Source organism: Silene latifolia, chromosome Y (genome assembly GCF_048544455.1).
Source record: "Silene latifolia isolate original U9 population chromosome Y, ASM4854445v1, whole genome shotgun sequence".
Taxonomy (NCBI): Eukaryota; Viridiplantae; Streptophyta; class Magnoliopsida; order Caryophyllales; family Caryophyllaceae; genus Silene; species Silene latifolia.
In genome coordinates, this window is record NC_133538.1 from 261477661 (window position 1) to 261503165 (window position 25505).

The following is a 25505-nucleotide window of genomic DNA, read 5'->3' on the forward strand; positions in this document are numbered from 1 at the left end:
CCTGACCCATCAGAAAACCCTCTAGCTTGATTGTGGTTACCTTTCTTGTGACTATATTGGCCACCACCCTCACTCTCAGCCTTTCTTTTCTCAACACCCACTCCCTCCTGAGCCATCTTTACCAACATCTCAGCTCTCCCAGCCCTCTCATAAGCTTCCTTAACATCAGTAAGGACTCCCACAGGTAGCTTATCCATGATCTTAGGGGTCAACCCCCTCTCAAACCTCAATGCCAGGTTCTCCTCACTCAAACCCATATCCTCATCATACCTAGACTTCTCATTAAACTGCTTGTAGTACTCAGCCACAGACATGTCAGATGTCATCTTAAACCCATCAAACTCCTCTCTCAGCTTACTCCTCACATGTTCCGGTACAAACTCTTTCCTCATAGCCCTCTGAAACTCTTCCCAAGGTATAGCAAGTAAGCCCTGGTTTGCATACATCTCCCTAGCACTCACCTTCACCTTATCCCACCACTCTGCTTCCCTCAGGTAGAACGCAGCTTGTTCTACTCTCATCTCATCCGGACAGTGAACCAGGTCCAGTATATTCTCCATCTCACGATGCCAGTTGTCAAGAAGGTTTGGTTCCCCGGTCCCCTTGTACTCTTTTGGGTTAAACCACGCTATATAAAGGCTGATCTTAGAGTGATCAACCTCCTTATCCTAATCTTTTCCCACTTTCTTTAAGGCCTCCGTAAGAGCATCCAGATGCTCCAACATCTTAACGATATCATCCATGTTCATGGTCTCATCTCTCGCATAAAAAGCGTTTCTCTTGGACGGAATCTTGAAACTATATAAGAAAGGGTAGATATAAACATACGCACTATAACCCCAAAAAACGAAAACAGACTGCCTAGAACACACTCGATCGAGTGCCTAAACCTACTCGATCGAGTAAGAGGCTACTCGATCAAGTACCTCCCCCATACTCGATCGAGTGCCTCGATATCAGACCCCAAACAGACCTTCTGATCTCTAACATACTCGACCGAGTAGCCAGGCTACTCGATCGAGTGCCCGAGGTACTCGATCGAGTGCCCAAAAACACGATTCTGGTTTAAAAACCGTCAAATACCCACTCGATCGAGTCATGCTAACTCGAATATGCTACCCGCATGCTATATCATATCCCAACATATTACACAACTTTATAAACTCTACATTATACTATAGTTAAGCATGCGACTCTACCAAGCTTTTCATATTATCAACAAAACAATTATATCATGTTATCAAACGCCACATAGTAAACATCCAACATGCTTCATGTTCAAACAACAGTTCTATATACTTCACCAACCTTTCATTCACAATCTCAACCTTCTACTCCCAAACATCCAACAATTACAACATACTTCATCACATCCACACTGAAGCTAACAAAAAACACATACGACCTTGACATACACCCCCCATGTGACCGGTTCAAAATTGTAGGGCGAGTTCGCGACTTTAGGACGTCTCCCAAGCCTTTGCATTAGCTCCTACAACTTTTATCCCGGGTTCATTTTAATTAACTCCCTATGTTCATTAGATTCATTGGTTATAGGTTTCAGGATCGTCGCTCTGATACCATTTGTAACACCCCCATACTCCAAGTGCCTTACCAGGACCACTCAGGTATAAGAATGCTACCATCTCGGTTACCCGAGGCAATGATAATCAAATAGACAATAACGAAACAACATTTAAATAGTATAACTTTAGTGAAGGTTACAATCCGAAACCAAATACCAAAATACAATACAAGTACTCAAAACCAACTATCTACTGAGCTAACTGAAAAGTTTATAAAACTAATAAAGCTACATCGGAAGACTTCTATCATCAGACAGTGGTACATCCCAGCTATCCCAGTAACTCAGCTCATACCTGCTCAATAACTGCTCACCATCCCCGAATGGATCACCACAGTTTTTAAAACATTAAACGGGGTCAGTACTAATCTCACAATATATGTATAAACCAATAATACGGTAAACATGCAGCTCATACAATCACACACACACAATCACGCCACTCTCATCAATCTCCGTCACCGAGTGTCCACTGGACCAGCCCTGCCAGTGGGGGACCGCAGCCATTCCGACCTAATCCCCGCTTATCATACCGAGCGATAACCCTGTCCCATTAATGTGCACATCCCCTTCCGTGGCGGGTTCCACGAAGGGCGAAACTAGGGCGTGAAGCCACTCCCGCAAGTGACTCCACTCAGCTGAGAACGCATATCGAGAACCAGAGACAAACAATCACAATCAACAACCGTCACAATACAATTACGATAATATTCAACAACCACAACACATCAACAACACATTATGAGTCTAATACTGAGTAGGGAAACCCTACCTGGAAAGCAACACAATCAGACGGTCTCACAGCTGATATCAAAAAGCTTCTTCTACAAATCCTCCTCCTAACATACAAACATATAATCACTACCAATCACAAAATACAATAAAACCCCCAAATCCCAATACTAGGGTTTAACCAACTTTAAGGAAATACTATAAAAACGGTACGTAGATCTTACCCTCGACGCAAGGATCACAACGGTATAAAGAAAGGTGAAATCCGACCTTCCAAACTCCGGGATTTGCCAACAATGCGATTGAAGCGAAGAACGTAGTTTGATTTCTCTTTTCTCAGTAATTAGGTTTTAAAAAGTGTTTAAAGAACAATGACGGAAGTAATATATACTTTAATCGCATTATTAACAAAACCCGAGAAATCATCCCCCATAAACCGGCTACTCGATCGAGTAGCTAAGGTACTCGATCGAGTTCCCCCTTACTCGATCGAGTATCCACGTTACTCGATCGAGTACCCAACAGGTCAGAAACTATTTTAAACTGCAACTCACCCTTACTCGACAGAAAAAGGCCTACTAGATAGAGTACCCAGAGACTCATAAATACGTAGTATTACAGAAATGTTGTCATGTCGAGGCCCACTCGATTTGAGGAAATGCCGAACCTTCTGATTTTGTATGTGTTCCCTTCAGTAAGTTGTTCTAGGAAAATCCTTGTCAACCTCTGGTTGATTGTTTCCTGAATGACGTCTCCTTGTTTCATAAACATGAGTATGGTTTTGGTTAATCATATATTTGCTCTCTTCTCGGCGTTTCTTTCTTGATGTTGGCGATGGGAATACTCTGAACATATGCCATTGTGTAGTGTTTTTTTTTTATGCTTTGTTATTGTTTTGATGGTGAGTCATGCTGGTCTGCACTGATATTTATACTGCAAAATAAACATAAGTTGTAACCCTAACTGACCACCTATGCCACGATTCCACTAAGCCACTACTTGGAAAACTCTTATAACTTTTCACCACCCTTCCATAACTGCATCACTAATATATCTGCAGTTAACTTTTTTATTTTTATAATTCGAAATGTAATTTACACATTTTTGCAGATTATACGGGTGCCGTGTTTTTAATATGATGATAATAATGTAGCCTCTAAAAGTTACTTGTCGAAGTAGAAATTACTCGGTAACCTATCATTGTCACCTTCCGACTTCGGAGTGCGCGACTGATAGTTAAGTTGCCATAATTTCTGCTCCAAGTTTATATATCCTCGGTGATGAACGACTTTCTATACAGATCTGAGAGGATCATTTTTTTTTAAAAAAACATATATAAAAGTTTTACAATTGTTTTAAATTCAATAGTTAATTTCATTAATTTCTGTAAAATATTCACATTATTTGTTATTCAATCTCGTAAGTAAATGTAATTTATTCACGTAATTATGTAATTTTATTATTAATTATGTAATTTTATTAGTAACTATTTAATTCAGTCCGATTATATGTAATTACTTTCATTTATTCCGATTTGTAATTCATTCGGTTTATATGCAATTTCTTTTACTTCAGTTGATTATCTATTTATTTCATTAAGTATGCAATTCAGTCCGATTATATGTAATTACTTTCATTTATTCCGATTTGTAATTCATTCCGTTTATATGCAATTACTTTTACTTCTGCCGATTATCTATTTATTTCATAAAAAAATTTCTATGACGGAATTTGTCGCATGTTTGTCAGAGACCATTTAAAGAAAAAAACTCCTTCCACGTAAACGGGACCTACCATAACCTGAATTTCCCAAAAAAAAAATAAAAAAAATCGGTGAATGGCGCATCCTATGTTGAGCATTGTCTTTTGCATTAACTAGTTGTTGCGCTGCGCCCTCCCGGGCGCGGAGCCCTAATTTGTGTTTCTGTATTTTCTAAGTTTTTAGGAATATCGCTAACGACTGCGGTTGTTTTGTGCGAAGTATGATGAGTTGAAGTAGTTAATGTATAGGAAGTAAACAACATAGTATTTCCAGTGAAGCTAATTATTTTGACAGATTAGCAATTCCGCATCTAGAAGCCATTAATTTTTAAATAACGCTAACAGCGAGGAGCTAATTATTTATAAGTTTGTGCAGAGTATAACGTACAACCCTAACATTAGACGATCATTGTTAACTTGTAAAGCAACGGTTAGAAAAGTGCACCAAAATTTGCCAAGGCAACTTTTAAACGTCTTGCTTCTTTAGTTTAGAGAAACTTGCTTTAGCACCCACTCTAGTTGCTGTGCTCTAGAAAGAGCAGTTGTGGGGACGACCTGTACATACAGTTTTGTTCTCTGAATTTTAGATTCGATGTACTCTAGGAAGTTTTCCCGTTCCTGCAAATCACAAAACGTGTACATATATTGTAAGTTGTTTAGGTTTGTTTTTTTAACAGAGGTATGAGTGTTTCTTATAACGTAAACAACTTATTATGGGCCGGTAGTTTAACTTAACGGACAGTAAATATACAAGGTACCACGTATAGTAATGTTATTACCTGCACATGCATTTCATACAAAATGGATGCCTCCATTTCTACAAGCTTTTCTGAGTTGTTAGTGGATGCTGTTAGTGTGTATTCCCCGGACGCGTCTGTTGCTTCAAATGTTATTGTCATTCTGTATATACATACTAGATTGCAGTTATGAACCCGTAATGGTGTTGTTTGTAGTGTTGTCGGTTATTTGGTGGTGTGCGGGGGATGGAGTGGAGGTAATTTGCATTGTTGAATTATTACCGTGGAATTGAAGGGACGTTTTCTGTAAAACATGAATCACGTGTATATACAGAGCCCTTAGGTTGACTGCTGCTTGTGCTGCAAAAGCTGCAACCAAGGTACAAGTGTATGTCGTATTTGCTGAAGTTGTTGACCTTAACGTGCAGCCAGTGGGATTCCTCTTGTAAAGTGTTGGTAGCCTGTAATTTGTGCCATTTTTGTAAACATTGTTTTATAAACACATACGCTCTTGAGAGAAATGTTCATTATTCTTAAATAAAAATAGTAGTTTCGCAATGTATTAATATTTTGTGCACACGCATCGGGTTAGTGATAAGTGTTCATGTCATAAGGTATGGTTGTTGCATTTAATAGTTGTGTTTCAATGTGATATGTAGGTAACATTTTTATGGAACTTACATTCTTCTCGAGGAGACTTTCAATGGTTGTTATCCTGCGTGTGAGCTTTGGAGACGGCGGCACTCGAAGATCTGTTGTCTTTTTGCATTAAGCATGTTTTCATTTTCCTTAGCCCTGTATCAATATAAATAGTAGTAGTATATATATCAAGCAAATATATCATATAGTTATTCAGAACATTCAATGTGTGTTTACCAAGCCTTAAGCGATTCTGCCTTTTCTACCTATGGATTTAAGATTATGAATGATGCATGCGTTGTTATGAGTGAGAAGCCTGCAATATAAGAGTTCATACATTGCTGTCAGTAATTTTCATTGTTCTTCGTTGCTATATACTTACCTAGCAAGTTTCAGATTGAACCTTTTTGGTGTGAGCGCATCAGAGCTGTAAAGCCAACTACTGGAAAGGTTGCTGCAACAGAGTGTAATGCTGCACATTCTTGAATTGCTAAGTCTGTCGGTACATTATCATCATCATCACTCGATGACTACATTCCGGAAAAGATTTTTTTAAAGCCTGGATTTAGTATAGGTTTGTGCATGCATAGTTTTGCGGTCAACATTTAGGAGTGTACCTGTGATCAACAATTATAACCTCGCAAGCATCTGAGGTCCGAAAATTATAGTTAGTATCATTGCAGCGCCGGTCCACATATATAACAAATCCTAAGACATCTGAAATTGTAGATATAGTTAAATGGCTAACAGATGTATGTACTAATTACTTGTTTTTTTTTCACTTGCAATTGTATGTGTATTATTAGTTGAAATTGGAATGTACATTTAATTGCACTGCAACTTACCGTAGCGAACATCAAGTGATACTGTTCTAGGGATAGTTCCAATTAACACGTAATTAGGCATCTCGGGAACTTCTATTTCGGGAAGAGGTTGGATAATCGTGGTGATGTTGAAATCAATTTCATAAATTTGATTTTCTGAACTTCCTGAAGAGTTAGCACGTATTGGTTCGACCCTGGCATTAGCAATGTCATATTCCTTGCCTTCTTGCATAACATCCTCAAATGCTTCTAGGGATTCATTGAAGAGGTAGGTCTTCATTATAGTACCCTTCACGGTCAGGATCATGTCCTGTTACTGTGGTTTGTCGTGGTCAAGTTAAAGTACATATGAGTATGCGTAATATGATAGCTCTGATATTAGGACTTTTGATTCCGTTTAGGCATATCCGGGCACAATTGGCATGTACCAACAATTTAACACAAAACTGATCAGTTTACGGCAAAACAGTCTTATCTCTTAGAGTATGCACAATTGGCATATACCAACAATCAGGCAATATTGTAATGCGATTTTGCAAGTCTTAGCAAACAACGACATTTCTCTAGGCACCTCAAGTAAGCAGGTGTATGATATATAATGCAGTGATAGTTTAGGAATCAAAGAAAGTATTGTTAATCAGGAAATAGTATAAAGTTATCTGAAAGGTACCTCGTCATCTTGAAAGGTGATTTCTTGGTACTCTAAGGGGCTTACAGGTGTTGCTGAACGCACATTTGTTATATCGACGACCCGTGCTTTAATAGTGTATGGACCAGTTGTGCCAGGGAATTCCCTAATGTGTTTCCTTAAAGGTCTCATTATGGTCTGCATTTTAACAGAGATGCAAGCAATTAAACAGCTATGAAACCTTTGTTGTATAGATACAATATATAGCACGAATAATGTAGCTACTATTCAGCTATATATGGTGTAAAGCTTGAAAAGTCTAAATGGATTTTAGATTCAGTATCTCTGTGGTAAACTACGTAAAAGATTGTTTGTGACTGACTGCTAGCCTTTTAGATTTGGTTTGCAAAATAACAGAGAAAACATGTGTGTACCTTCGATAAGCTACAGCAAGATGTCTAAGATTGTCTCTACAATATGTGCTTGTATCTCTGAATTTTATGATAGTGCTTTGATATATCTTTCTATTTCTCCTTCTATGTTTGTTTTCCTTTATCTTTATCTTTATATATATATATATATATATATATATATATATATATATATATATATATATATATATATATATATATATATATATATATGTGTGTATATATATATATATATATATATGTGTGTATATATATATATATATATATATATATATATATATATATTTGTGGGGTGTGGTTGTGTAGTATGTGGTGAGCCAAATACAATATTTCAGCTGTTGTGTTTAGTAAAACATATTCACATCTATATTATTGTTTTTTTTTTGGGTTTATAACACTGTAATATCGTTCTATGTAATATGTTTAATCTTATCTTAGTACTGTTCTATAGATTATCTATGTTGTATCTATGCATGTTCTATAAGGTCTAATCATGCACTTTTTAGATCTTGTGGAGACTGTTATCTTTTGAGTGGTACATTTCTTTTGCTTAATTTAGGGGATTGTGTTTTGAAGGCAAGATATATAGTCAGTTTACAACCAACTGGTTAGATGTAGGTGCAACTGGAAATGCAACCGTATGGTTTGTGCAGTAACAATTATGCTATTTTTTTTTGTTGCCACTGCCACAGTTTATGTTTTTTTTTACCCTGCTAAAATGCTAAATTTCTACTGTTTGTTTCTAAATTGTATGAATATATACCAGCGAAATGACAGACCAGTTTAGAGAGGGACTGTCAAATGTTTTCATCGGCGGACGTTTAGGGAGTAAATTACAACTTGTTAAGTGGAACCATTACCTTCATAGGGTTAGTTTCTGAAAGGTAAACTTGTAATTATTAGGCATAGATGATTGCTTAAGTGGATTGAGAAACATGATTAATTCATAAAACAAACTCGACCTTGATCGTTACTTAGTTACTTAAACACAATAGTTCAGAGTTTTTTTGGCAGCATAGATTCAAAATAATACATTTAACCCCAAAAGGAAAAGTCGGGATGCTTTTGGTCAGAACACGATGCTATGTATGCAAAAGTGTTCTCAAAATGCCAGGGGCGTCCTATAGCCTTTATACAACCATTCTGTTTTCCAAAAATGGATAGGAGGTGCACCTTCAAGGCTTTGTAAGTAAGGGATTCAGCCATAGTTACTATTTACATACATGGTGTAGCCGGTCAGCTTGGAAGTATTCAAAGTGGGATTACTAGGTTGCAGCTGAACTACTGGTGGGTTTCTTTTTTTTTTGTAGGCGATCCAGAACCCTGCTTGGTAGTGTGACGCTTTGGAGTGCCCTGTGCTGGGGTTTCTGGGGTGCATGAAGCATTTTTTTTCAGCCTTGGGTGTTTTCAGCAATGGGATTGTCGGCACGGTAATCGTCTTAGATGTATTAGGAGAGGTAGCAGGTGCATGAGTAACTTCGATTTCAGCAGCTTGAGTAGGAGATACAGGCTGCAATTGTATGTTTTCAGGGATTGAAATGACTCACGCAGGAAGCTTTTGCAACGATGGATAGTCGGAGTCACTGCAACATCAACCAGGGTCAGATTGGTAGAGGGTTGTTCTGTTTCTTCAAATTGCAATTGTCTAGCTACCGGGGCAGGCTATATTGAACTGACTATGATCGGCATAGACTCTGAACCGTGAGGTTTGGGTTGTTCATGTTGTTCGTGCGTGGTAGCTTCTGGCTGTTCTGAGGCATCTTTGTGTTGCGATGGAACTACAACAATTTTGCGAAGAGCCCATTGCAAAATATTGTTCCTTGATAGTGCAATCTTTGGTGAAACTTCAATTACTAAGGGCCCGTTCTTTAAAGGTTCACAAGCCTTCCTGAATGTTATACTGTCGTCCTTAAAAAGAGAACAATAGCTTGTGAGTTTGGGTGTCGACGAAGTTTAAAAATTCTGTTGTAAGGGATAGTCAAACTTAAAGATTGCAAATAGGACTTTTTTTAGAATTGAACCTGTAATGTTTTTTTTAGTCAGCATATATGTTTTATTATGTTTTGATGTAAAATCATTAGTCTGGCTGAACTAGCCTATCTGTTTATCTGATTTAGGTTGTCTACCCCAATGTCATATGTTTATTTTTGACATTCTGAATGTTTGTTAAAGGTTTGTTTGATAAGACATAGTTAAGATTTTAATGACTGGGCTCTAAATGGTGTTGCTGTTAATTTGCCTGCTATTCACGTATGGAAGGTCATTTGGTATGACTGTTGGAGAGTGCTCTAGAGTGTCATAAGTGCAAACGCTATTTAAATTTGATAACATACCGTATGTCTCATATGGAATATATCTCTTTGCCAACATACGGAACATTGCCCTTTGTATCTCTTTGTGAATCTTTGTTATTTCCATATGTCCAGTGTCGTCAGAGACTTCACAATTGAAAGTAATCCTGCGTTTAAATTTTATAAATTATTAACATATACGTGTTTGATCATGAGGCAGTTTGATTGTGTCATTTACAGGAAATGTGGGCGTAGACTACCTTAGCTCTGACACAACTCTATCCTTAGTGCATGTTTTACACTTGAATGTTTCCCCGGATGCATAGTCAGTACGCTTACCACAGTTTGAACATCCTAAGTAGGCATTAACTTTCCGCAGATCTGCTTTTGCCACTGTGACGTTCAGCTTGTACCGCTCATCCTGAAGTGTCTTGTTTGCCTGTTGCGAATTACACACGAAATTCCGAAGGTAAAACAGTGGACGTAAGGGCAATTCAATATTGAGTGTGAACAAATGTTAGTATAATTTGTACAGTGTGCACGTGGTTTTGTATACACTCGCAAGCTCAAAGTATTGTGGAGGAGGTTTAACATAGTGTTGTCGTAAGATGATCATTTGCAGGCTATTTGCTTATACCTTTTTTTTGGTGAGGTCACTCAACGTAATCAGAGGGGTAAGCGTGTCAGGGCCCTGACCTGGTAAATTCTTGACTGTAAATCTTTCAGGAAGTCTCTGTTTCGGCTCCCCCTACAGAAGATAACTGTGATTAGTAAGGGTGGTGGTGTTTAACTAAGCATTGAAGATGAAGTTGGCAAATAATGTTGTAGGTTTATAACTGAAGGGATCATACCATTCTATCGGGGCAGTTATTTTAGGACCTGTAGGGTCGATATTGATTACGGTTGACATGGTGCATGTTAATGAGAAGCCTGCATGATTATCAGTTTAATACAGCAGCAATATTGGAACATGATAAGCCTTATGACACTGTTATAGGTTATACCTCTATAGCTGGAAACCCGTAAAGCTGTGAAGCCAACTACAGGTCATTTATCGACCAAGGAAGCCAGCTTATCACATTCGCCTTTTGAAAGATCATTCCAGGCTGAGACTATAATTGGTTGTTCAGTACTGGGCCATAGATTGTAGTGTTAATTTTTTGGGAGGTCAGTATGTCTAGTATGTTTTCAAAAATGTGACAAGCGTTACCTGTGATCAGTAATAACCATCTCTCTAACAGTGTTTTTGCGGCCTTGTTTAGAGGGAACTTCGCGCGCAGCTGGTTCGACATACAACAGGATTCCAGCAACGTCTGGTAGGATCATTTATTTTTTGTTAATAAACAGAAACATTATGTAAGTAAGCAGAGTCATTCTGCACACTCGATATTTACCAAATATGTCATAAGGTGTTGCTGTTTTTGGTACTTGAGAAACATTCTGGTATTCCTGCAGTAAGGCCTCAGGTGCAGTTGCAAGCGGGCGGATGAGTGTCTGCTTTCCAAAACCCATTGTGTATGGCACCTCAGCAGGATCTCGCCTATATTGGTCCTGCATTGGCCTGATTGGGGCATTTACAATTTCATATACCCCGTTGCACATGAGCGCTTCTATCTAAGCTGCAACCTGATCCCTAAATAGAACCCCCCGCATTTTCTGACCCTGTACAGAGGGCTCTCAAACTCAGAAAGATAATTACGGTTTTTACAAACAAATAAACACACGGCAGTTTTTTGAAATATGGCAAGTAGTGTTCATAGTAGTCGCCTACAAAACGCAAAGAACGATGGCTATTATTTGGGTTCTTGTAAACACAGCAACAGAAACGCAATGACATCTGCATGAAGGCACCCACCAAACGTAAAGTAAGCTGGGCTTAAAGGTTTCACATAACCAACTCAATGGAGACAAAATCCAACAAAGCTATATAGACGACTTAAGTACACAAATAACAAATTGATAACTGATAATTAATAACACACAGTGGCATTCCTATAAATTTGGCATGGAAGATATACATAATATAATAGACACGTTATTTGCCTTATCATCTTGCAGCACCACCGTCTGATAGAGGACATCCCTTGCAGATTTTTGGGCTTTCCCTTTCTGCAAAACCTCAACCTTGACCATGTAATTTGTGCTGTTGCTGTTCAGTTCATCTAAATATACCCTGCCTTCAGTCATGATAGACGGTCCACTGCATAGAAAGCAACACCGCGAGAATGTAAGCAAGTGTTCAGGTAAATTAAATGCATAATTTTTGGGTGTTTTTGAAGTACAGCACTGTTAGTTAAATAATCTAATTGTAAATTCAAATATAACAACAAAGCTTGAGTTCCAGTCATATGAAGGTGCAATTTTAACTTAAAGTTTGATAGTTTCCAATATCACGTAAAATATAGGAATAATATAGTATGGACACTGTAAATGTAATGAATGTGTTGAAAGGAGAATTGTCTTTTACTTGCGATAAGTTTAGATTTCAACTGCGTCAGGCTTATATTTGGATTTGCCCTATGTTATATTGTTCGACGACCCGTTTACCCGTATCTCACTGCTGTTGGTCTAAAAGAGAGCCTTGTTAAGCAGTTTGACAATTGTACACTGGCAGGTATTAAACAGAGCAACAAGGGTAACCTGATTTGACCTCTAACACCATTAAAACTTAGAAGCACTTAAATTTAAACAAGGCTAAATGTTTGTACAGAAATAGCATGAACACCATTAATGCAGGACTCTCTTTAGCATAGCCATAAAATATTAGAAAGCTAATCATTGAAAAGTTGCCATTATAATCATGCATTTTATTACAAAAGCTGAAAGTGTAAACAGTAAATTAGTAATACACATAGTAGCAAGTAAAAGGAGTCTAAAGGAAGTTAACCCTTCACAGTTGGTATTTAGAATTGTTTCCTGTCGAAGGAAGATCGTAATATCACAGACAATTTTTCCAGTTAGTCTTGTTTTGAAAGCTTTGCTTTACTTGTTTTTATGAAGGTCAGTATTGAGGAGTGGTGTGGTTTATACTTTTAGTATATTGTTTTACTGATAGAGGGACACATTGTTGTACTATGCTACAGTCATTAACCTTGTGCCTATGACATATGGAGTGTTGGAGTGTATTAAGGGAAGGATTTTGTGAGGGTAGTTATATATATGTGGTATGTAGAGCTATTGTACTTTTTAAATCAATTATTTATTGTGGTAAGTTTGGTTTATTGGGTGGAATTGTCAATTAGCAGTAATATTTGACTGTACCGTAAACGGTTATTTTCGTATAAAATTGTTATTTATTATTTTTTTTTGTGTGTTTTATTTTTTATTTTTTTTGTGTGTGTTTTGCCTTGTTTTAATATATAAGTTGTTTTAATTTGTTTTGTCCAGTTATCCCGTTTTTTTTCGTGTAGTTTATCTTTGATTGAATTATTATATTTTATTATAAGATAATGCAGTTCTATGTCCTATCGTTGTGAGATGGATATTAGTAATTCTATGTTTGTATGGCAAATATATAGGTTATAATGGCATTACTACATTAGATATTGTGAGTATGGTTAGTAAGTAGTTGTACACATATACATGTATAATTACGTACAACTTTGGTGAGATACCATCTATATAGGATTAAAATACCCTTTAACGAGGATCCATTATAAAGATTTTTTGGAATTGAATCATTAAAAGCTACTTCCTCACAAAATATCACCATTAATGTTAAATCTAATATTTGGTTTACATAGAGGAGAAGGTCTTTTTTCACATAAACATTCTATGGAATCTAACATCTATTTAGCGGATAGCCTAATTGTCCAATTTTTAGCACAGAGAATATTTAGTAGAGCACTGTGATTTTTAGTTGTTGCTTAGGCATACATATTTCCAAAAGCTAATTCATCGTCCATTGGACTTTAGATTATAGCAGCTATCACATCTGGCAACTGAACAACTGAGCTGGGATTTCATCACCAAATAGCGATGGTCCAATCAAAGCTGAGGTAACGCATTTTTCACATGGTAGCGCTATGCATAGTAAGGCGTAGATAATGTATAGGAAGTGTGTAGCTCCAGGTGCACAGCGTCAGTGTTGCTTGTTTATTCAAAGCCTATTGTAAAATACAAGTAAAAACCCTTAATATTCGCTGTGATTAAATTCCTAACAATAATCCGTCAAGAGATGTAATGTTCAGGTAGGAAGTCAGCAGCAGTAGTTTACCTTTAAGTGGTAGTAGGTGATAAAATTCCGGCAAGGGTTAGAGCTTCATATGATACGACGTTCCTGACGAAGGTAGCGGGAACTGTTTGTGGGCCTGGTGTTGCGACAACTGTAACTTGTTTTGCTTTCCGCACTCTGTATAGTGCGACATATAGCTGCCCATGAGAGAAACACGGGCGAGGTAGGTACACAGCTACCTGACTTAAAGTTTGACCTTGACACTTGTTGACTGTCATTGCAAAGCTGAGCTTTAATGGAAACTGGTTCCTCTGGAATTGAAAAGGATAGTTAGCTGAAGGAGCTGGGCGGAGTTTGATCTGTGGTATCAGCACGATGTCTCCCCTATTTTGCCCAGTCATAATGACACATTAAATTTTGTTTGGTAAAAACCTCTTGCATATCAGTCGTGTGCCATTGCATAAGCCAAATGATGGCTGGAGGTTCCGAATCAGAATAACAGGGCAATTTTCTTCAAGTATAAGTTTGTGAGGACTCATTCCCCCAGGATTCAATTTGTTGATGAACTCAACAGGATAGACTGCACAAGTGTCATCTAACATTGAATCGTGACTTGTGTACGTTACAGATTGCCCAGGGAACTGGTCAATTAGAGCGTCATTAATGGCATCAACATCGTCATTTAAGGGTGTTAAAATAGCTCGATCTGTAAATAGGTTGGAGTCAAATGTCCCAAGTTCTAATTCTGGAAATGCAAGTGCCGCTAAATCAGCAATTGGATTTGGATTTAACTGGTCCAGAACTCTGACAATACCGTCTGGTAGTTCAATGCTCTCAAATTATTTTGTCTGTAACTCGCCATTGCCAAGTGCAAGTAAAAACTTTGCAAATTCAGGATCATCTTTAGCACGGAGTTTTTCAGTCAGGCTAAACTTAATAAGCCTTGGCCAGAGGTGTGAGCTGAACAAACTCGCTTATACGACTTCGTGCTGTGATTTTCGAGGTAGAATAGGAACTGTTTGCCGAAAGTCACCTCCGAATACAACTACCTTTCCCCCAAAAAGATGGTTTGGGTCACATAAGTCTCGAAGAAGATGGTCTAGAGACTCAATATTCTGGCGCTTTGACATTGAAGCCTCGTCCCAAATTATCAAGCTTGCTGCACGGATCAATGCAGCTAGGCTGCTTTGTTTGGGGACGTCACATGCCATAGATATGTCACATTCCAAGGGTATTTTGAACTGCGAATGGGTTGTTCGTCCACCGGATATGTTAGCTGCAGCTATTCCTGAAGATGCGGTAGGCAAGACAATTTCTCCCATCATGTGCACCTCAGCGTACAACGCTTTGTATAAGAAAGTTTTACCGGTGCCCCCGGTCCGTCTATAAAGAATGCCCCTGGTTTCGAGGACTGTATGTGTTCTATAATTGTTGTAAAATGCCTCTTTCTGAGCTGGATTTAACAGTGATTTTACACAATCTACAGTCTTCAGGTATTGCTGCATCTAGGGCATTAACTATATCTCTAGTGCACCGAACGTCATCATCAGTACAGGTATCTAGATGATCCAGCCCAAACTCTGCATTGTCTTTCCCATAGCTTCCAAATACCTCTCGACTGCACGAGCTGTCAGCTGACTAACTTTCAGTGGGTCGTCAGGAAATTGAAATCGGAAATCATCTGACAACGAATCATAGTGTGTACTCCATAACAAAGATGAGTCCTTTGGTTGGGCAAAAATTAACAATGTTGAGAAAAGGCGACGAAGTGCAATAGGCATCTGCATTGCGCACACCTCTACCATACATAATTCGGCGGCATCCTCTTCTTCAAGCAATCTGTGTTGCAAGGCTGCCTCTTGGAACGTTGCACATACGTATCCGTCCACCGTTTTCAAATACTCAAATGAGGTGGGACCTCAGATGTGTAGTAACAACAGCCTTAGGAAAAACATTTCACCTTCGGCTGGTGCTACAAAAACCAGTCTGCCAATTGTAATAACTTTGTTCCTCCTTTTTTCCCAAGTTCTAGACCCAGTATCCCAACGATAGTGTTCTGTGAATTCCCCGTACAGCATTTTGGGGCATCCTTCGGTTGCACTTGTCTTGAAAAACTCAGTTAGGGGTGTGCGGCTTCTTTTTTCATCAGCAATGACATCAGCCAAATTATCTGTTGGCCTCAGGCGTATTGTCTGCATGTTTGGGAGGTGCACCTGCAGGGGCATCACCGGTGGTTGTGTTTCAAATAGAGCAAAACCAAATATTCGCCAAGCTGCTTCGCATGGAGATACCCATCGTCCTGTTTGGTATTGCAAAATTTCATCTACTGCTTGAAGTTCTTCACCTTCAGCTAAACTGAAGGATACCCTGTCGTGGCCTTTGTATATATACTTATATAAATATTTCACTGCGTGCATTGTTTAATAGACTTCAACATTCAGGTGGCAGTCCAACAGTGCCAATAAGTATGGGTTATAAGGGATAACCCACTTGTTGTCCATATTGTGCTTCCGTATAACAACCACCTCGCATGTGTTGCGCCTCCTATAGTCCGGATATCCAGAACCATTAATTATAGTATCAGACGTGTAGGGCTTTGGGTAATTAAATTTACAGCGCCCTAGTGTGTTGGGATGTTTCATACACGAACATACAGGATTAAGATTGCCACAAGGACCGTGCATCATGTGCTTAAGCACAGACTTACGAAGGGATGGGTTTTCCATAGACGGTATTTCAGCAGAAACAAATTTGTCAAAATCTGCTGGGCATTTCAGCCTATACCCATCCTTCAAAATGATAAGGAAGTGGACATGAGGGAGACCCCTTTTCTGGAATTCAACTACATATACGTACGCAGCCACTTCGCCAAAGATTTGCTTTTCTACAATTTGTTTCTTCAGCGCTAGAAGCTTAGCACGAAAGACTCTAGCTACTAAGTCTGGTCTATTCTGAGCCTCCTCTCCTGAGGCTAGTTGATCTTTTATCTCTAGCCAGTTAGCATTGCACGTCATGGTGACAAACAAATCTGGTTTCCCTAACCTATGAACAAGAGCCATTGAGTTCAGATATCTCTTTTTCATGTCCCGGGGTCCTCCCAAAAAGACGGTGGCAAAATAACTTGCTTGCCAATGTTTGCCGCACGATGCTCACCTGCCCCAACAGTATCAAGAATTCCTTGGTATAACTCAGCCCTTATCGTTTCTTGGTTGTTCCAAAAATAATCAAGGCGGCTGTTTTCGATCTTAACGTACATGTCAACCACGTACTGCTGAAAACGCCGTCCTGTCCTAAGCAGCATATTTCCGGGGCGGTTTTGTAATTTGTAACAATAATACCGGCGGCATGAAACGATTTTGGACTTTGGGCCATATATTTGCACGACACCTGTTGTTGACATGCATAAACAATTAGCTAATGCAGGTGTCACTCTTATTACTACTTTCTGAAAATCTATTAACACGTAAGTAAGTTATACAGGTAAGGTTACATACGGTTTGATTCATCTTCTAACAGGCACTCGACGGTCTGGCTAAGTTCAGAAGGTACCCTGTTATGAGCATTGGTCCCTTTAGGGGCTGCTTGTGGGTTTAACTTTTGAAGCCCTTCCACCCACCCACACTCTCCGTATAGGAAAAGTAATGGGTACTGTAAAGGATCGTAGCACCCATAGTAATGAATTATTCGACGGGACTGGTTATCCTTCGCAGTCACAGTTATGTGTGGGGTGTCAGATTCGCTAGATGACGAGTTATCTTTCCAAATAACAGCAACCTCATCAGACGTGGGTGCATTATACACCCGTTGGTCTAGGACAGTATTCCTGTGAATTCTTATTTGGGTATTTTCATTAATGGGTAGTTCTCTTAGGGATCGAAAAAAACGTGCATAGGGATTGTTATGTGTAATTTGTATAAGGGTGTTAACGATATCCCCTCTGACTTATGGGAAGCATCCAATGCGATTCAACGCTTCATGTTGGCCATCGTAGAAATATAGCTGCAAATACTTGGGTTTACAATTATCGGGAAGCAATTTAGGTACGTTATGATAGATTTGGCCATGAAGTTGAAAGACATAAATACCTTTCTGAGTGGATGCTATATAATTTCCACCAAATGAGCTAAAGGCAAAGAGGTTGTTATACATTCTTGTGTATGTCCGGAAATGAACTGCATCCTCGTCAAGAGAAGTATATAGCCGTACTAAGGCAGGAGGGAATGCATTTGTAGGCAAGTGGATTGTTCCATCAGCACAGCGGAATAATGGGGATTCATATGCAATCTTTAGGGCGTTGCATTTAGTACAAACTCGACCCTGTGGAAGTCTCAACTGGTCTGTAGGCAATGGTTGTGCAACGTGGGCTGCAGGTAAGCATGTGCAAATAGTAGCTCCAAAGGAGTTAGTTTTACACTTTCTTATAACGATACATCAGTAACATAAATAACAGGATGGAAATGTTATTCACCTGTTTGTCGGCGGGCTCGGGTCCTCTTTTGCCTCTTGGGCCGCGGCCGTAGAGGCGTTTCAGGTACATTGCTGCATTTGACATTGCATAGAGTAAAATATCTTACTTTTTAAGTTCCACCCATAAAGGATTGTACGCTGCAAACTATACCTTGTTCCTGAATGGTCGGCATTTACAAATGTCGCTCTAGACCGTTTCGCACGCCTAATCGGTGTAGGAGGTGTTACAGCCATGGTACAGGCTGCCTGTGTGTTAAGGCTTTGTGACGAGCTACATCCTTGGGTCTGTAATAGCATAAGTTAGGAAATGTAAGATTGTGAATTTAAGTGTTATGGGGGGGTTGGCTCAAATCACATTTCCAAACAACACCGTAAAACAGAGGAAGTTCGTTGGTAAACTGGTTAAGATTAGGAGATAGTACAAACCACGGTATACTGATCACACCAAGTTCCAAATGCAAAAATGTGGTAATTGTAATGAAGGATAACATGTTTACTAAATATCACATGGCAAATGGTCGCAACTATGCTGGCCTGTCACAGCCTGTTTTTTCAAACCATATACCCTAAAAATAAGGCATATTTTATGTTAAACTAACAACGGCATTAAAGTATTTAGGGCTATACTACTTTGAAAGAGGGTATTTTCCCTTTCATGTAGAAATTAATACCACCTATTTAAAGCACAGCACGTAATATATTAGAATTCGTGCTAAATATGCAGTTGAGAATTACAATCTTGATTCACTCGGTTGTCCACTTCATATACTATCTGTGTTAATTCAACAATTAGATGTGGGTGTATCTCCTATTTGTATTATGTAGTCATAAGTCAAATTATAGACGTTTTGTTTTAGTAGGAGTAGGGGCTTCGATAAAACGGCTGGTAACCAGTTTCAGACTGTAAATATAAGCTGAAAGGATGTCCTCGACAGTTCCGTAGCCTTGCCGAATGCATCATTTTTTTGATAGGAAATGCAAACATAAAATTACAAATAAGAAGTAGTAGGGAACATAAACGTTCATCCCAAATACAGTACAAGCATACGGGAACATAAGTACAACTTATATACATAAACACTGTCTTAGTGACAAAAGGTTACAAGATAATCCTATTTAGCAGGATTCTGAAATTTTAGGGTTGGTGCGGTTGTTAGCCTTCACATCAAACACTTGGTGCCAAAATGGGACTTCAACCAAACTTTTATCTTTATTAGCGAGATTCCTAGTAGACCATGTACTTACGCCTTTTTGAAACGGTCAAACATTGCCTCCACATCATTTGAAACTCTAAAATAGCGGGGGAGGCTTAGCTCGTGCAGGGCGCACATGTGCCTTATGCGTGCAAGTTGCACACAACTTTAGTTTTTTAGGTGGAGGTGGAGGGCCCTTGGGATGAGGGATCTGAAAGTCAGCAGCACGTGGGGTTGTGGCCCCTTCCTCAAGAAACAAGCATGATGGTTCAAATTTCTCTTCTACGCCTGTGAGCCGTGCTTTTGTAGTAAGATAGGTTTCTCGATCTAGGGCTGAGTCGAGGGCAATACGATTGGTGTTAGGAGTATCGTAGTTTGCATCTATAATTTCAAGGTTTAAAATTGGCATGATGTACTCAATTGCCTTCTTGGCTACATCGTATTTTGCGCACTCGGGAAAGTTGAAGCAGTCACTCACTAAGTCCTTCTTTCCGGTTACCATTCCTGGAATGGACACAGTTATAAATGTTGTATACCTTTCCTTCCCATGCCTAAGAGTATGCAGTGTCGTGTAGTGGATTGGGAATTTCTGGGTTAGAAGCCCCAATAGGGAAACATAATCAAGAGTAACAATCTTGGGGGTTCCTGATTTGGCCTCCGGGGGCTCCTCATTTAGTGGGGTGTTTCTATGGCCTTTTATAAGCTATTCTAACTATAGCCTTTTCAATCTGTACAACCCACCCATCCTTTGCATCAGTTCTCTCCTGGTGTGGGTAAAATCCTTAACCGTAACATTGTACTTGGTCATGATATCACGAACAGCCTGCATTGCTGCATGCTCACATGATTCTTCAGGGGTTAACGCTGGACCACCAGTGTATATTAAGGCTACTGGCGCACCTTCTGGGCGGAGTGAAAGGTAGACGCTATTACTGGTCCCATTAACATACCGATACTCAGGACTTGAGAAACTTAGACATTTGGCTATTTGCTCAATCAAGGGTTGGAAAGGTATTACTACTTGTGTAGGTGCAGTACCTAATGTTGGAATATGTGTCCTCCAACAATAATGCGATCACAACTATCGATCATGATGATCACATGTTTAAATCTTATTTTAAGAATACATGTGGGAAGTAATATTTTACTGTCAACTGGTCCATACTTATTGGTAATGATTGGCTGACTAGAGTTTGACATTACTGTCGTGCGACGGTGGTGATCAGTTGATCCCCTTAGGTCATACCTAAAGGTTAACACTCTTAATTGATTATTTAATTGATCGTATGACGATACGGGTTAATTAAATTACTTAAAATTGACGGACAATTTTGGAAGTAATATTTACGTATCTCATTATAATTTGATTAAATGAGATACGGTCTAAGTGATCGAATTGTTTTATTACTTAGATGAAATTATTGTTTAAGGAAACAATTGCATTAGAATGAATAATTCATTATAAATACAAGATGTTGTGATTTATAATTGGTAAGTTATTTTGGTACAAGTAATTATGAATTACTAAAGTTGATTTTGTACATGACGTATTTTTATTAATGCGTTGATTTTTAATATGTTAAAAATGTATAACAATTTTACATGACTTGTGACATGTGACAAATTGACAAAGATAAAATGGAATCCATTTTATCTTAAATGGACCGAAATAAGGGGTGTATTAGGCTAAATATTGTGTTGATAAATTTTAAGTGTAAAACATAATCTTTTACCTAATTGCTAGGCATGCAAACCTAGTTGTTTTTGTGAAGAGCAACTTGATCATGCATTGGCCAATACCACCCCACCCTACCCGGTTTTGTCATAGAGAAAAGCCAAGGGTTTTTCTCTATAATTTGTGTAATATACACTATATGCATCTTAGTGTATTATTCATTCAAACATCATCTAAAATATAGAGTTTTAGACAGATAAATTACTTCTTCTTCTCCCTTCTCTTAAACCGAAAATTAAGAGACCAAAAACAATATTTTTGGGTCAATTTTATTCAAAATTAATATTGTTCTAGTATCAATAATATTAATTTTAAAAAGAGGTTATCTTGGGTATTATTCCTTGGGAGGGATTCTATACTTGAATCCTTTGTTCATCCATATTAGGAGAGCTCAAGGACAAGTGAGTAGGAGAACTCACTTGTGCCCAATAATCCGAAATTTCCAATGTAAGAATGATGATTTCTTCACTATATTTACTTATGTTTGCATGCATAAGATCTAATTAATTTTACGACTAAATTAAATGGAACATATAAGAATATGTTGAGTATTTTGAGATATAGATTTCAAACAAGTGGTATCAGAGCCTTAGGTTGTTTGCATGCAAATCGGTTATAGTTTTTCCGAGTTATACGATTAACATATAAAACTTATATATTTGTGTTTATTATGATATATCACGGAATCAATTATGCATGTTAAATTTTTTGGTCCTAAAATGTATTTAGGATATTTTGGTTAATTTATGAATTTTTATTGTTCATTTTATATAATAATGGCATTAAAATGTGATTTTATGATAAGAATGTCATTTTCGGACTAAAATTAGCTAAACTTCGTTTTTTCCAGTGGTTTTAGGATATGTTTTCAAATATATTATATTTAGATGACCTGTAAATTTTCATAATTTTATGAGTTCTTATGCTCGAAATATGGATTTTTCATGATAAAATCGAATTTAAATGGCAAAATAGGTTAATATGAGAAATATTTCGAATCTGGTCATAGAAATTTAGTATACTATCACATGCAATTTTACCAGATGTGTGTAAAATAATAGGCTATAATTAATTCTTTATGCATGATTTATGAATTTTTGATGAAAAATAACATAAATAGTGACTTTAATTAGTATAAATTGCTAAAACATACTTCATGACTAAGGAAAAAACGTCACATATTGCATTTTATCATATATTTCAGATACAAAAGTGAAAATTTAATAAATATAATTTTTCTCATATTTTTATGGTTGTTATTTGATAAATCCGATAAACCGCAACACTGTTTTTCCTCGATGAATTTCGAAATTTTTAACCTAAGTTTTTGAACATTATGAGTGTCATGGTATTTTTCCAGAATGTTCATGAGTTTAAATTTCAAATTTCAAATTTATTTGAAATTTTTATGATTTATTTGAAGTTTATGGCTTTTATTGTAATTTTAAGTCCTTTTATGAACAATATTAAGAAATATAAGTTAATTATTGTCAAATGTTAGTGGAGAGTAATTTTGAGTCCTAAGATGGTTAGGGTAATTAACTAATACATAAATATGATTTTATGTAATTTATTGTGATTTTAAAAGGTTGAATCACGCAAATCCGTAAAAACCGATTAATATACGATATTGGCTCCTTAAAGGCGATTTAGCATAAAATTGGGCATGTTCATACATATTATAATGATGAATTTTATTTATGATTGTCATAATTTTATTTTATGTAATTTTTGAATTATGTAATTTTACTTAGTATGGCCTTAGTTTTTAATTGGTATTACCCGAAATGTATGGGAATATCGATTCGGTTGTAATTTATTGTGATCTCGTATCACCGTTTTGTAATTTAATAGATTTATTTTATTTGAATTACAAATGTATAATAGGATGTAACACCCCGTATTTTATTAAGTTGGATAAAATTATTTTAATTGCTACTTTGTATTTAATTACGTTGGTTAACGATTTATATATTTATTTTCTCAGCTAATTAATTAATTTCATCATAATTCGATACGTTAATTTTAATAATCATAAATAAGTTTATTTAAAGTTAGTTCGAGTTTATTGAAGTTAGTTCGAGTTTATTTATTTAATAATTTCCGTTTCTTTACGAGTCCTTATGAAAGTTGTTTTAAGTGAACCCGAGATGGATTTTGGGAACAAAACCGTCCAATTAGCTATTTTGAGCTTATTTCACTAAATTAGCAATTTTTATTAATATCCGTTAGTTTCGTAAAAATCGCTAATAATTCCGATTCAAGCTGATATTGTATTATTTACGTTAACTAGTTGAGTTTATTTTATTTTCACTCACTAAATTTATTTATTATTGATTCCGTTTTATTACTGAAACTTTTACTAAAACCGATTTTATTAACTCAAGACGGTTTTAAAAACGAGCGAAATTACTTAACGATGAAGAAAGATATGTATAATAAATAGCAGGCTAGCAGGCTGCTGTCTCATTTCAGAAAACGCACGTCTCTTTTCTTCTTCTTTGTTCTTTGTTCTCTTCTTCTGGAGACTTCTCTTTCCTTTTCAAAATTTGATCTGTTATTCGACGTCGGTGCTTCGTTCCTTATCCGTTTTCAACTATTTTTGTTCCATAGCGCTCCTCTCGTCGTTCTCGTCATTCCGATGTAAGTAACATTCATTTTCGTTATGTATTTCTACAAACCCAATTTATACTTTCAGCTTTATTTATTATAAGACGGTTGTAGATGCTAAGATAGACGGGCGGGTAGAAGATTTGTTAGTCATAAATGATTAGTTCAATCGGAAAAAGGTAACAATGATAGGTTACTCAATATTACTTGTAAAATATGTTTATTTAGAATGCTGGTTAGTCTGTTTTCTAGTTGAGACGGTGTATAATTATATATAGGGATCATTATGGATGTTAATTAGTCCGTTGTATAGTTGAGACGGTATATCTTGACTGTAGGGATCATTTGGGATGCTAGCTAGTAAGTGGTATATTTAAGACGGTGTATGTTGACATGTATGGACCGATTTGGACTCTATTTTGAACCCGTGAAAGGACCGATTTGGACTCGTGTTGGGGCGATTTTTGTAGTCTTTAGGGACTGTTTTTGAGTTGCTTTATACTTGTGGATTTCTGCTCTAAAACCGTTTTGAATCCGACTTAGTTGGCTCGGCTAGGACTGTTTTTAGGCGCGAGAATGGAGTCTTAAGGGGACGATTGGTACTGTTTTGGGGCGGGACGAGAGCTGTCATCGTGGGTTTTCACTTTGCATTTGAGGACTGGAGTTGGGGTCGAACTTAGGCATCTTTTGGGTTACATTTTTGACTGATTTTTGGGCAGGTTATGAAGTAGGGTGAAGGGTGGCTATGGGTAGTCGGGTGGTGGTCGTGTCGGACTCCTTGTGGCTTGCTTTTAGGCGAGTCGATGGCTGGCCGTGGCCTCGCCGTAGCCTAGCCGTGGCTTTGTTGTAGCCTAGCAAAGCGGCCACTGGCCGTGGCCTAAGGCGATGGCCTGGCCGTGGCCTAGGAAAGCGATGGCCTGGCTAAGTCGCGAGTTTGGGCCGTATCTATAAATTATTTTGACGCTAGTTTGGTTTATTTAAAATATAATTAAATTAATTTCCGTCTCATATTTTATATAACGATAATTCGTTAATATCGTCCTTTCACATAATTATTTTAGGTGACTCATATGTGGTTGAAGATGAAGAATAATTTTGGGTTTTAGAAGCTTTCTCAAATTTATTGCTTCTCTCTTTGCTAGCTTAAGGTAACTATTCCGAGTTACTCGACGAATTAATGTCACATTAGTAGTTGATGTTGTGTTTGTTGTTTGATAAGAGTTTAGGTGATTGATAATGCTTTACTTTCGTTTTTCACATGATAGAAATTGGAAATAGCATGAGAATAATATTGCGATAAAATTTGTGATTTGGGCCAAAGTAGGCCAAGACTCTGAGCTGGGCCAGATTGACCGAACGAGTTTGGTCAAACTAGGTTTAAACCGGTCAGCCTCGATTTGAGCGATGACCCGTCGCGGGACTCGGGTCGAGGGTTTGTCTTTGAGGTGAGATTGGTTGTTTTTGGATGTTTTATGTTGATGCCTTAATATTTGTGATTATCATTTCACATGTTGGTTGTTGGATGAATTGGTTGCCTTATACTTGAGTCTTCTTGTCTTGTTGCCATTTTAGCTTGTTCTCATGAATTATGAGATTAACGGTTAGCTGGAATTTGGATTATTATTGATATTGGAGATTTTGTTGGATTGTCAGCTGAATATACTTCTTGCAGGTTGGTTTCTCATTCTTACAATTTGG

The 25505-nt window shown here is 37.6% G+C and overlaps 1 protein-coding gene across 1 annotated transcript; it reads right to left on the reverse strand.

The window, feature by feature from the left end:
* Positions 1-13846: 13846 nt before the first annotated feature.
* LOC141630545 (uncharacterized) lies at positions 13847-14404 on the reverse strand. Its single transcript, XM_074443342.1, has 2 exons — positions 14235-14404; positions 13847-14186 (listed from the first exon to the last, which is right to left on the reverse strand). Exons 1-2 carry the CDS (start codon positions 14402-14404, stop codon positions 13847-13849), a joined length of 510 nt encoding a protein of 169 aa, XP_074299443.1.
* Positions 14405-25505: the final 11101 nt, after the last annotated feature.